Source organism: Capsicum annuum, chromosome 2, assembly GCF_002878395.1.
Source record: "Capsicum annuum cultivar UCD-10X-F1 chromosome 2, UCD10Xv1.1, whole genome shotgun sequence".
Lineage (NCBI taxonomy): Eukaryota > Viridiplantae > Streptophyta > Magnoliopsida > Solanales > Solanaceae > Capsicum > Capsicum annuum.
Window position 1 is genome coordinate 140,975,607 of NC_061112.1, and position 14,814 is coordinate 140,990,420.

The following is a 14,814-nucleotide window of genomic DNA, read 5'->3' on the forward strand; positions in this document are numbered from 1 at the left end:
AATAACATAATTTTTGAACCTCTAACTACAAGATGACTCCGCCACTGAACAAGTGACATTCATCTAAAATATATTGGGTAACTATAAAAATCATAAGCAAGTATTTATCGCTAATTTATTCTTTTCAATATAATCAATTTTCTTTAACTTTCAAAATCTATTAATTTTAAGAACAAAAAATGTAACAATTATTAATTTTTGAACAATCAGATATTTAAACTTACCTAGCAATCATGTAGATGTATATCGTTTGAACACGTATTCAGTAAACCATTAACGTGAAATTGAAATTCACTGTTATAAGAGACTTCAAAGTCCACTCACAATATTATCCTATAAGCCTTATGTGATCTAAATAACCTTCCAACTCATGCCTATTATTGCAACCATTTAAAAAAAATTGTGGGATACACAAATTTATATTGTCGTATCATAATATCATACAAGCTATGCCTCATATGACTCCAGTTTTTAGAGAATTTTATATTCCAGCAAATCGGACTTCATTGTTAAACAATAAAGATTAAAGACTAGTCAATTTTAAAAGAGAAAATTGGGCAAATATAATAAATTCCGACAGTTTGGAGTTTAATTAGGAAAAATTATATCTGGCATAATTACTAAAAAATTAGATTTTGAATCTGTCGAGATACATAATTAGCGCTTGAAACATCCAACAAAAATACATTTTTTTCTTTGTACAAGATACATAATTAGCTCTCGGTATATTTTTTTCGATTTTGTGTCTGTCGAGATACATAATACATCCAACAAAGATACGTTTTTCCTTTGTAAAGATCTATAATTAGCCCTTGATATATTTTTTTTTTCGATTCTGGATATGTCAAGATACATAATTAGCTTCCGATACATCCAACGAAGATACATAATTAGTTGCAATTATCGTAATTACTTTGTAAAGTTGGAGATTTGTGTAAATATGGTAAGTTAAAGTGTGTGTTTATGTTTAACCAAAAAAAAAAAAAAAAGCGTGTGTTCATGTTACTTTTTTCAAAATTTAAAAATCAGTACATTTTAAGGAAATTCGAACAATTTTATGACTAAGCAGTCTTGACGAATGGGCCCAATTAGAATTTTTGGGCCCATATCGTGGATCGGCCCATTGTCTATTGGGCACCTGCACCCAAGAAAACCCACACTGACTTCCTTTTCTAGCCCAACTGTTTGTCTCACTTTGTCTCTAATCTTTTTGTTTGTCGATTTCAGAGGTAAATAAATCTTTATATTTTCTAATGAATTAAATTGTCATTTTCAAACCAATAGCGATTAAGATTCTCGTTACACTGTCTGTATGTTGTTAGCAAGACAAGAAGAGTAAGAGTACAGTATCCATTCATGAACTTCATTACGTGTCTAGTCTTGTTTGGATGAAAAATTAACTAGTTTCATTTCATTTCCATGCATCATTATATTGTCTTCGGATCTTAGACACAAAAGGGACTCCTCTACTATAGTAATTAATTAAATTTTATATAAATATTACTATAAATGCGGTATATGGTTAAATTAGTCCATGAAAATAGAAAAATTTGTCCAATTCGTTCAAGTTTGAATGTGTTATTAATCTGCTCATTTACTAACTCAATCTATCAAAATTGGATGGCTGATGTCTAGTCCCAAATAACCCATGAGAAATATAGATAAAATTTATATAAAAAAAATATTTTTTTTCATTTGATATGCTATATATAGCCATAATAACTTTTGAACGGGTCAATAACCCGTTCATTAGTTAATCCGATTTATTTTGATCCGTCTAAATTCAATCAAATCGTATCAGTTGACACCTCAAACTGCCATAGTCATAGATCGATACGTGTTACCAATAAATCATAAAGATATTGACAATATATATATTGTTTAATTAGATACTGAAAAACAGCAGAATTAGTAAGTGGGTGAGCATGTGCTCAAAGCTAGCTAGCAAATTTGCCCAAAAGAAGAATACAAGATTTGAAAGGACACGTAACCCCATTCCTTAACCATCTAGGTTGTTCTAATTTAGTCTGATTATTTATTAATCTTAGATTATGTATTAGTTTAATTGGTTAGAACCATTTGTTTAAGCATAGATTCTCTAATATCAAACGTAGACAAAATCCAATTAGCTGGAGGTTTTTCACTTTTAAATATGGCCGTCGAGTTATCTTACTTTTATGTTTAGGTAGCTTAATTTGGTGGTGTGTGGGCTTTTTCCCCCTCCATTATATTTAATGAAAAATAATAAATTATGGAACTTGTCCTTCCAATAGCAAAGAGGAAAGCTGCCCTTCTTTATGGATTTCCCCTTTACGCTTTTGACTGAATATAAATCTTTTACTACTACTTTATCAAGGGGTAGAAAGTAGGTAAGGTTCATTATTTAGCAAGAAAAATTAACATGATTGACTAGATTAAGGGTGTGTTCGGCATAAATATTTTTGAGCTACCTACTTATATTCTTGTTTCAGTATATGAGTAAAAAAATATTATTTAAAATATTTGTATATAGTTTGGATACATATTATGAGAAATGAAGGTGGTGGAACGGGAGTTATGTAAATAGTAAAGATAAGGTGTGTTGGACAATGTTTTTTCTATTTTCCTCATTTTTGAAAACTTGTTTTCTAGAAAATGGTTTCCAAAAATTTGATCCGAACATGAAAAATTTGGAAATCGATACTGAACTGAAGACACCCTAAATCTATTTGAGTGGCTAATTGGCACTTGTAATATGTGGCTATTAAAGAAGCTAATGGAGCTTAGGGCACTAAAAAGTCATAACCTACTCATAATATGGCTTAAGTTAAGGCGGAAATTAGGGATTGTCAACTTCTATGGGCGTAGATAAATTACAAGATTATAATATTTCAATCCATGCGGGAATAAGAATTTGCAGAATGAAGCAAAACGGGAGAAATAGTAGTCTTTTACGTGACCAGGAGTTCACGAGTTCAAGTCATAAAACTAGTCTTTACATAAATATAAGGTAAAAATGCGTATAATAAACCATTTTGATCTGATCCTTCTTCGAATTATACGCATAATAAAAGCTTTAGTGAACTAGCTAGGCTATGGTTTTTGGTCTTCTCTGTTAACTTGATAGTCAAGAAAATCTATTTTATGCAATAATGGTAAGCTATTGATAAAACATAAGAAGATTTTCTTGATTCTAAAATAATTTTATTTTAAAATTCTACATTCACCATTGTCAACAAACATTATATAAGATTTGTTTTACATTCCATATTTTTAAAATCTTCTACTTTTCCTTTACTTAATGTCGTAGTCAGTTAAATAGTAGTATCACGTAAATTGAGATTGACGAAATAACATTTTTGAGAGTGTAAGGATGGAGGGAAACATGGAAGGAGTGTGGGGGTCGCATATATATTTTACAACACAAAAACAAAAACAAAAACAAAATTGACCATATATCGTACATTTCAGTAGCGGGCCTAGAGACAAATCTTCACTATATAACAGGATACATGAGTGGTCATATATTATACACGAAGCTAAAGACACAGAGATACCTAGGGCTACCATGCATGCACCTTTTTAGAAATTGTTGTCATATCATATAAAAACATGACTAGCTATCTTAGCTTGTCTATGCATGCCGTTTCAGAATCAATAATACTCCTAAGCAACTTCGATTAAAAGGAACACCAACGAATATATCAGTGAAGGATTCGAAAAGAAAATTATACAACAACAACATACCCGAGATTCAAAAAGATATGAATAAATAAAGATACGATGAATTCAATGGGATTTACGACCTACTATCAGTGGCGGAACTAACATTTTAATTGAGGGGGTTCAAAATCGAAAAATATGAACAAAATAATCAGTCGAGGGGTTCAGCGTTAACTATATATACATGAAAAATAATTTTAAGTTTGTATACATAGTATAATTTTCCGCCGATGAACCCCCTCACTATAAGCTGGATCCGCCACTGCCTACTATATATACATAAAATATAATTTTCATCTCGCATATACAATGTAAATTTTCCACCAAAAAAGGTTTGAATCTTGCCCCTACCCGGCTCTGCCGCTAATTCAATATTTAATAGATCGATGCATGCTGAGAGAAGATCACAGAATGTTGTATTCAAGATTTATGTGTTAGTATTCAGCTTGTGAAATTTTATTCGACTTGAGATATATGTATAAAGAAATCAACTACTAATAATTTATGTGAAAAGGAAAAATAGTTCTTTAACCTGTAGAACGAGATATAATTTGAGTAAATGGTTGAATGTGCAAATGTACGGACTAAAAAAAGATGGAACTAAAAGATTGTATGCTGATAAAATTCAATTCAGGTATATATACATGTTACCATACTTAAATTATGACCACTAGAGCATAAAATCTCTCTTTCAAATGGCCAAATAAACTGTAACAGATAATAAAACTAAAATTGAGATCAAAATAGAATTACTAATGAAAACAATAAACAAATGTTTATGAAGACCATAATCAAGGAACAATTCTGATTAGCCAAATATAATGTGTTTAAATCCAATAGTTAGTAGGTGTTTAGCATATAATTAGTAGTATAATAGTAAGTCGGAAGATGGGAAACAGGAGCTCGATTTGTCGGGATAAACATGGCACCAATTAGTTAATTATGCAATATGAAACCATATTATTAATATTAATATTAAATTAAAAGATGACTCAATTCTACTATTCAAAAGCATATGAAAGGGAATCCTTCCCACGCCATGCGCATCTTTTTTTAAACAACCAATCTTTTGAATTCCTTTAATTATTTTAATTAAATTAATTCACCCTTAAAACAAGGACACAATTAGCTTAAATTACTAGAACAACCCCCCCCCCCCACCCCACCCTCCCCCTTCCCTTCACAAACCCTATCTTCTTCATCCTTATCCTTTCTTGATTACTACTAATAGGTTTAGTGTAATCCTTGTTAACCTTGTAGCTTGTAGGAATAAATAGTGATAAACTATCTTAACAATTAGTAGTATTATCCAACTTCTTGCTTAAGGAAAACTGTGACTATAAAAGAAAAGAAGCCAAGATCCAATCAGCGTGTAAGAATATGACCTCTGAAATTTGATACATCTTACGATCCAAATACTCCTGTCCCAATTGATTATGTGAAACTTAATTCTTTTTTAATTAAACTAAAAAAAAAAAGCATACTTCTATATATTAAGTGAAAATTTAGCTCTAAGTTTAAATTACTTATATCTATATAAATTTTTCTCCAAGTATGATGTTGGAGTCCCACATCGGTGGGTTAAAGGGTCTTTGGTCACCTTATATGGTTTTGGACAATCCTCCCCTCATGAGCTAGCTTTTGAGGGTGAGTTAGACCCAAGGTCTATTTCTTTATCATGGTATCGGAGCCAGGCCCATCCAATTCATTGTTTCCGATGTTGGGTCCTGTCTTATATTATCCATGCTCCAGATGTCCATCCCTGAGCGTGCGGGGTTGGGCCCCGTCTTATATTATCTACACTCCAGATGTCCATCCCTGAGCGTGCGGGGTTGGGCGCCGTCTTATATTATCTACACTCCAGATGTCCAGCCCTGAGCGTGCGGGGGTGTTGGAGTCCCACATCAGTGGGTTAAAGGGAGGATCTTTGGTCTCTTTATTTGGTCTTGGGCAATACTCCCTTCATGAGCTAACTTTGTGGAAGTCTGGTCTTGGGCAATCCTCCCTTCATTTAGGCCCAAGGTCAATTTCTTTATCACATGAAGGCCTCCTATGAGGCAATACAAGTACTCAAAACTTTTACTCCCTCCGATTAAAAAAGAATGACCTATCTTCCTTTTTAGTCCGTTTTAAAAAAAATGACCCCTTTCTATTTTTGGCAATAAAATGACCCCTTTCTCTTTTTGGCAATACTTTAATTTCAACTTTCCACATGGCATGCTTAGGACCACAAGATTAAAGGACATTTTGGTACATTTGACACAACTTTAATTTAAGGCTACAAGATTCAAAAGTCTTCTCTATTTTCTTAAACTTTGTGTCAAGTCAAAGTCAGTCATTCTTTTGAAACGGAGGAAGTAACATATATTATATATTATTGGTCGGACTACTATTTAGGATAATAATAAACTAATCTTTTGGTTTGTTTTAGTTAAAGGATTTGAAAAATCTTTTTTTCTTTTTTCCTTCCTAAAATTTATATCAGTCAAATATAGCACCTAAATGGAAACCTCATGGAGTAAAAGGAACAATTACTGATATAACAAGTACTATATCATTCTTTGATAAGGTTTTATTATATAAGAGTGGCCATGGAGGTTTAGCCACGTTTCATTGGAGATAACATATTCCTTTTTCAAAAAAGGAAAACTACTGCCTATCCGTTTGTACAATTGCCAATGTGAGACCCTATAAATGTACAATGATGAACTGAATGAGGACCAACGTGAGGGTAAGGATACACATGCAAATGGGGAATCATAATACATATATTCATATTTAAAACTACCTCACATGTCTATGTAGTTGTACTAGAAGGACCCAACTTATGTCTATTACGGGAAACACTTTCTTTTTGCTTAAATGTTAGTTTCTTATCACATTATCATTTTACATACATAAAGAGGAACCAAATGATGCTGTACTGACTTTATTTATGAAAAATATTTATGCCTTACTTGCAATAACGGATCTTCTGTGTTCGGTTTAGTACTACTTATATGTTGTGCTGTTGTAATTTAATTGGGGGATACTGCTGAGAGCGGAAAAACTTAATGGCTAATTTTAGTGAAGGTGTTAGTGTACAAAACTTAAATCACTTTTCACCTATATATAAATTGGTAGAGTGGGAGAAAATCCAACATTATTTTGAGAATAGATTTAGTGGTTCCGACCAGCACAATTCTTTTTTCATGAACTAGCTTTTGGATTGAGCTAGAGACTCAAATGCCATATTTTTTACTTTTATATACTCTATTTTTATATCCTATTTTATGTAAAAGTGTTATTACTTGGGGAATTAAATACTTTTTCATTATAATTTTTTTTAATTAAAAAATTGAATCATTAATCATTATAATATTGGGGAATCAGTTCATATAAGGATTGAGGGAGGGAAGGAGTATTACCCGAGAGCCAAGACTGTAATCGTACTACATTAACAATATACTACTCTTTCTGTGTCTCATATTAGTTGTGGACATTTCATTTACAATAATTAAGAAATTATAAATAAAAAAATGATTTTACAAATTTACTTTTTCAAAATACTTATTGAAAATCTTACAAATAAGTGTGAATATTTTTTTAAAAATTAATTGCAACTTTAATAAGAGAAAATTTAATTAACATCTTTTTAATTTAACAAGGTAATAAATTAATATAGAATAGTTATTTTGAATAAAATGATCATCGAGACGAAGAGATTAATATTACTTGTAAAGTTAATTAAATGTATAAATTATGGGAGTGCGTGGTTATAGGTTGGTAAATGGGAGGTTAGGTAGAGAGAAATGTAATAGAAGGAGAACACGTGGATGGATAACAGAAGTAGTGGTCCCCTGAAAGGCAATAGGGAAGTGACGCGTGTAAGAAGTCGTAGGTTGCTCCCATGTGCCATTCCTTGCCTTGTGGAGTTGTCTTCTTCTTCTTTCTACTTTCTTTACTTATTCACTAGTCTGGCTTAACCACCCCCGGTCCCCGGCCCCCGGCCCCCGGCCCCTTCCTCTTCTCATGCCTTCTGACTCGGCTATATAGAAAGCAAACAAACTACAAATGGATTTTAATACTCCGGGATAGCTCAGTTGGAGAGTTATCCACTTCATATTTATATTGATAGTTGGGTGTACGTAGTTCAATCGGATCTAACTGTGTTCACTAATATTAATTGAGTATAACTATTAATTGAGTGATGATTATACGAGGAATTTAACTATAAGTGTTTATATCTAAATTTATATTTCAAATATCTTAAATAATTGGTGCTTTTAGCTGCCTTCGATACAATCTTAAGAAGTTTCTCATTTTAGTAAATTAATGCATAGTGCTTTTACTAGATGTTTGAAAAATATATATCTGTTCTATATTAACTTTTTAGTAATTTTTTGTTTATGTAAAATTCACTTTATTTAAACAAGTATAAAATTGCATTAGAAGAGCATCATTAATGTTTTTATGATTGTCTAAAACACCACTTAGGTAAGAACAAAATAAAACAAGTTAAAATATTAGTACATTTAGAAGCAGATCGGAGAGAATAAAACATGCGTGGAAATCATACAATCGTCAGATACAAGGTAATATAACCTTTTGTGACAGAGACAAGAAGTTAGAGAGAAGGTAGCTAGTAAGTAGTAAGTACACACGTATTATAACACTTCGATTGTAAGGAGTCCAATCCACTAGGACTCATCATGTTGTCTCTTTGAGTTTGCAATGGTCCTCTTTTACTTTTGTTGCCGTCCATAAAACTGAACTAATTAGAGCGTACGAAAAGGTTTGGCCATCTCAACAGTGAATTCTGTCCTTCTCTTTTAAGACAATGATGAGAACATCCAAACACTTTCATACCTTCTAAAACACCCAATATATTATAAAAATAAAATGCTTATTTTACCTACGATACTAACAGTAGTGCCCCCACCCCCCTCACCCCCTCTCCCTTAATAAAGTGTGAGATCGAGGAATCATGAGATCTTAAAGTTTAAATTTCAGCAGATCGGTTAATTTGAAAATATAGTACTATAGTATTTGATCAAACTTTGATCGATAAAGTTGTACGTCCAATATATAGTAGAGGTGTGTACAATCAACACAAACACGTATGACCATACCTTTATTAACAAAACAAGGAAACTAGCTAGGAACTAGATAATACTAGCTTTCTTAGCCATGTTTGTGGCAGGACCCCATACTTGTGTTATCCACCTATGTACATTCCCCCTGTATTATATGTATGACAATCAGTACACAACTTGACTAATAGAACAACGACTTTATGATTCAGAACTTTTCAGAGTGCAGTTGTGAAATTGCTTTCCAAACACTTTATTTCACTTATCAACTCACACTTGTCGACTTATTGCGTTGAATGTCTGGATATTTTCTTATCGTATGTGTACATACAATTAAGACTTGAGCTATACTAGATTCTATTTTCTCTAGCGAACCAAATGAGCAATAAGCTGGACCCAATTTTGCAATCCTAGTTTTTTAGTTTAAACACAATTTTATATGTAAAAAAAATAGAGAATGATGTAATGGCTTAGATAAGATGCATGGTGTTTCATGAGCTGTTATCATTGGAATGACCCAATCAGAACGTCGATGAATCTTCACTACTGTTCTTATTTATCTCGAGCCACGCATCTAATTAGCTAAGCTTAAAAGTGAGTTAGTAAACCTTTGGGGGCGGCTTGGCTTATATATAATTAGCCATAGTTAAAAATAGATTACCACCTAATTGGATAACAATACTGAATTAATTAATTAATTACTCCAAAGTCTAGAGAGGCCTACCCCTACTAATTTTCTACTGTTTTCAAGGTGGTACGATCCCAAACCCCATTTCAGTATTTGGTCAATTTTTGTGATTTTTTTAAACTTCACACCAATACAGTATTTTATTTTACCTCATTCTTTTTACTTATTTACCCAATCAGGAAAGGCAAATACAACCATCCTCCCCCTATTAAACTATAGACATCTGCCATCACCTACTATATAAATAAGTAGTTCAAAATATTATTAGACAAAATGATTAAATTATCTACCATTGACTGCGACATTATTTACCCCCCTTAGGCAGTTAGGCTATTGGCTTAAACAGTGTTCCCACATGCATTATCCTAATTTGATCTTTAATTCAATTTCCAGATTTACGCTTCTCTCCAGGCAAACCGATATGACATTTACTTATAGTAATATACTCTAATCTCTATACTATACAATGTGTGTGATGATTCAAAAGAATATGAGCCGTCCATATCGTTTGGCAAGTCATGTGAGGATATAGTATGGTTGATGCGTGTGGCAAGCATATTCCTCAGACCAGTAGTTCTAAAACCATCTTAATCAAGTGGTAGTGAAGAAGAGTAAATAATGATTAATATCTAATTCTTTTCTCCTTTTTTTTTTTTTTTTCCCAAATTAACATGCCTCATTTCATGATTCAAAAGCAAGAAATCCATCTAATTCGGTTGATCCTTATCGTCTTATCAATCCATAAAAGGTCCCACAGACTTGCCATTTTACGTACTGACTTAAATTGATTTGTGAGTGATCAAGATACATAAGAAAAACCTCAATATAACAATGGCTAAAGCCAGTGCTAATTATTTGCTTTTGTTTCACATATGAGATTGGGTATTCTTTTAGAGTTTTAGACTTTCGATTAATTTGAATTCACGTCAAGTATGATTTAATAAAGGAAAAATGGCTCTCTACCAAAAAACAAGAAGCTCTATTCTGAGAATTGAAATTCCGGATATCTTATTAAGAATGAATAGATTATATTCATGCATCGCATATCCTAGCAGTGTTTAAATTGCTAACTACTAGCAATTGCTTAGCATTGCTTATTGCCATATTGACTAAGTCACGTCTCGCCAAATGAGACAGAATTAAAGCCATGCGATGCAATGTCACTATCCAATTTCTTAATTTAACAAATTCCATCAACTTAGCTCACCCTAAAAACATTGTACCCTGTGGCGGAGCCACATGCAATTCAGGGGTTCATTCGAACCCTCTTCATCGAAAAATTATACTTTTTTTATATGGTTAAAAATATTTTTATGTATGTATTATAGATGTTGAACCACCTTCGACTAGTCTGTATATTTACTTCTGAACTCCCTCAAAGAAAAGTCTGGCTCCGCTACTGATTGTACCCCAAAAAATCAATGACAGATGGCAGTCTGGATAATTCAACACATAATTAAGGTTAATTTGAAAGCGTTGGGTATTATAAATAAGGTCATGTACAACTCACCAAGGTCTTAAGGCAACAGCACCTTAGTCTTCACTCCAGCTTTATAATTTTTTTTTAAAAAAGTCTTCCGCTGCTGTCTTTCTCCTTTTTACTTTTACACCACAAAGAAAGCAACAAGAACCAGAGAAAAAGATAAGGACCATTAACAGCATGAACCATCATCAGGTTGCAGAAGATGAGATGGTACTCATTAACCAGTACTATCCTGGTATTTACACCCAGCTTGCACCACAACAAGGTTAGTACAACCATCACTTTATTTTTTCTTGCTAGCACTAACACTCAATAACATAAAATAAAGTATTTTATTTTTTTTATTTTCAAGTTTGGGCATACAATATTAAGAATTTATTAGCTAGTCTGACCTACTCTAATTAAAAGGAGAAATTACATACTCTCCACCAGTTGATTTTTCATACTTAGTACTCGATCAAACCCTTCTTTAATTAAGGAGATATATAATAATTGTCAACCTATATACTAGGTATAAGTTTTATCAATATTCGTTGTATGTTGCTATGATGCTGCAGCTTGAACGTGATGAGATCTCTTATTAAAGCCAGAAATTGTGTGTACGTGCAGGAGAGTCAAAGCCAAGGCGAAGACGTAAGAAGAACAAATTAGGAGAAGGGAGCGGGAGTGATCAGGCAATGATGATGAGGAAAAGAAAGCTAAGTGAAGAACAAGTTAATCTACTTGAGCAAAGTTTTGGGGACGAGCACAAACTGGAGTCAGAGAGGAAGGATAAGTTAGCCGCCGAGCTAGGGCTCGACCCACGCCAAGTTGCGGTGTGGTTCCAAAACAGGAGGGCTCGTTGGAAGAGTAAGAAGCTTGAAGAGGAATACTCCAAGCTGAAATCTGAGCATGATAACAATGTTGTGGACAAGTGTCGTCTTGAAACTGAGGTATATTTCTTTCTTTCTTTTTCTGTTGTTGTTGTTGATGTGTGTGACCATCTTATCTCAGCTTAATTGCTACTCAAAACAAACTACTTATTATTTACTTGATTATATGAGAATTGAAGCTTTTCACTTTTATTTTTGTTGTTAAAATCTTGGGACTTGTCAGTGGAAACTGGGAACATAAATCAAGGTTGAAGTGGTCCTCAATCTGTTTTTTTTTAATAAAATCATGATGAGTTGTTTTAAAGGGATAAAGCAAGAAGAAAACTCATTATTATGTCTAGATTTTTATGATTTAAATTCTATACTATGCTAATAGAATGTCACCAGACGATTACCTCGAATAACTCTTTAGTCATATCGGTGGAATTAGTTTGAAGAAGAATTTATGCTATATGTAAATTTAGTACTTAGTTATCATTATTACTAGTGTACGAATTTATATCATCCAAGAAATTGCTTGTTACTACTTATTAGGGAGTATTATAGTACCTGATATGTGTATCCCCTGAAAGATATAAAAATCAATTGCAATAACATGTTAAATTACACAAAAAATGTAGAAACATGCATAGGGATTATCTAGTTTCTTAAGAAGATAGTAGTTTTAAACTATAAAACGCCATGTTTAGACATTCATGCACCTTAAAAGCACGAAAGAGACCTTGACATTTTGCATGATAATGGATAAAAGTTTTGTAGGGGAAGGAGAAAAAAAATTCAACAAGTGTAACGTTCCATAGAGAAATGGACAAAAACGATACTGAGAAATAGGGAGTAGTGTTACCCCCATAGGTAGCAAAAGGAACTACATCCTCCAATTAACAAACCTCCGTACATCCTCATAGTTTTAGGTGTCTAAGTTAATCCCCTTGCATCTTCTTGGTGGGTGGTGCATCACATGCCTTTCTTTCTCACATGATTATTCCAAATTTTGAATGGAATATTATACTATACAGTCAATATCCGTACTAATAAAACTTGTAATATATTCACTCTCTTTGATGATTAATTTAAGACTGAGACGTAGTTATTTATCTTTTCTATAGGTGTTGAAGCTGAAGGAACAGTTGTCCGAAGCAGAGAAGGAGATACAAAGGCTGCTATTTGAGAGGTGTGATGGAGTATCAAGCAACACAAGTCCAAGTGCTTCATCTTTTTCAATGGAAGCTGCAATGGAACCACCATATCTAGGGGAGTTTGGAATGGAGGGAATGGATGATATGTTCTATGGACAAGAGAACAATTATGTTCAGGGATTAGACTGGGTTAACCTATATATTTGATTAATAATATAATGATCATCATGTGATTAATTTCTAAATTTAGGATCCCACAATTCTATTTGTAGATAAGTGACCCCACTATATATAACTAAGCTAATTAATGTATGTAAATACTACTACTATCTTTTTTCATTGCTTTTCCTAGACTAGTGTGTTAATTAGTGTTACTAGTAGTTGACTAGCTAGATAGCAAGTGGCAACATGGAATATAACTGGGATTTTTCTTTAATTGTTTGTCTATTACTTATTAATGATCACCTTTTAATATCTTTCACCTTTTCTTTTCTAGATCAAACTATCCGGACAAAACTCCCCCAAAATAAAAATCAAAGTTAATAACATGAGAAAATGATATGACAACATAATTAGGTAAATAAAACTATTGTACTATTTGTACAAATTTAATTTTTTTAGACGATTACATAGTTCAACGCAGTCTACATTTATTTTAAGCACTTCAATCCCTCCTAACGTACGATGCAAATTTGGTGGTGATACGAGGTAGTCACGAAATAAATGAGGTAAGTGGCTTCAAATAAAAAGTTACCCACAAATATGAAAGGTAACACAGCAACCATTTTTAATATTATAATTTTAATACCAGTCTGTCCATGAGAAGTATTCATTTTTTTCCAAAATAATTAGAGTCTTTGTTTTGTTGTAGAATTTTCAAATCCAACCTGGAATTGGGTTCCAAATTTGGAGAAGTAGTGCTCCAAATTCCAACTCTATTTGCATAATTTCAAATGAAGTGTTATATTCTCTCCTTTGCAAAAAGTATAACTAAACCTAACTTTTACTTCAGAAATTCTAACTAAAGCTAAAATACTTGGCACCTACGGCCATACGCTGCTTAAATTCAACAAATACTTCCCATTTATTGTGTTAGATTAAGATTTAAAGGTGCAACAGAAAGAAATTTTAAAAAATAACAAGAGAGCAAAATATAAACGGGCTTCCATTTGGTCATAGATCTTGAACTTGTGTTTAAACATATAATACTTTATTTGAAAAAGATTTAAAATTTTGTGAGTTAAAAGTAAAACTTCTCTCAAAAATAATCAGAGCCAGAAACTCGAAAATTCATAACTTGTAAAGATAGCATTCACTTTGGATATATAGCTAGTACAATAGGTAAGAATGGATACTATGACGGCCACACGAAATGATGGAACTACTCCTTAGAAACATATAATTGATATATTAGTGTTAGATGAGTAGAAATGGTCATGATAAAAAAGTTTGATTAATAAAGACAATATTTGGGAAAGCTTGTTAGGAAGCCAGTTTTTATAAGTAATTACTACAAAGAGAAATTAGTTAGGTACACAATTAAAAGAATTGAAGGCATGTAGTAGAGTACATTTTATCATTTCGCTAACGTGGAAACATTGGGAACTGAACTGTAGCTACTTATGTGTCTAATCATTATTATCCAGTACATCTTTTTTATAACCAGTTATATGCAAATTATTCTTTCCACTATCAGCTCGCACTCTAAGTAATAATTTCTCCGTTTTGAAATAAGTGAATTGTTCAGGTATTTTAAAATAAGTAAATCATTGAATTTTTTTTTTAAATTTAATCTTATGATTTGACAATCAATTAACTTTTGAAAAGGTATTGCAAGGTCAACTTTTTCTTTTCTTTTTTT

The 14,814-nt window shown here is 32.4% G+C and overlaps 1 protein-coding gene across 1 annotated transcript; it reads left to right on the forward strand.

The window, feature by feature from the left end:
• Positions 1-10,964: 10,964 nt before the first annotated feature.
• On the forward strand, positions 10,965-13,389 carry LOC107859930 (homeobox-leucine zipper protein ATHB-40). Its single transcript, XM_016705092.2, has 3 exons — positions 10,965-11,210; positions 11,555-11,877; positions 12,924-13,389. The coding sequence occupies exons 1-3, from the start codon at positions 11,123-11,125 to the stop codon at positions 13,158-13,160; spliced, it is 648 nt and encodes a 215-aa protein (XP_016560578.1). The 5' UTR covers positions 10,965-11,122; the 3' UTR covers positions 13,161-13,389.
• The last annotated feature ends 1,425 nt before the right edge of the window (positions 13,390-14,814 follow it).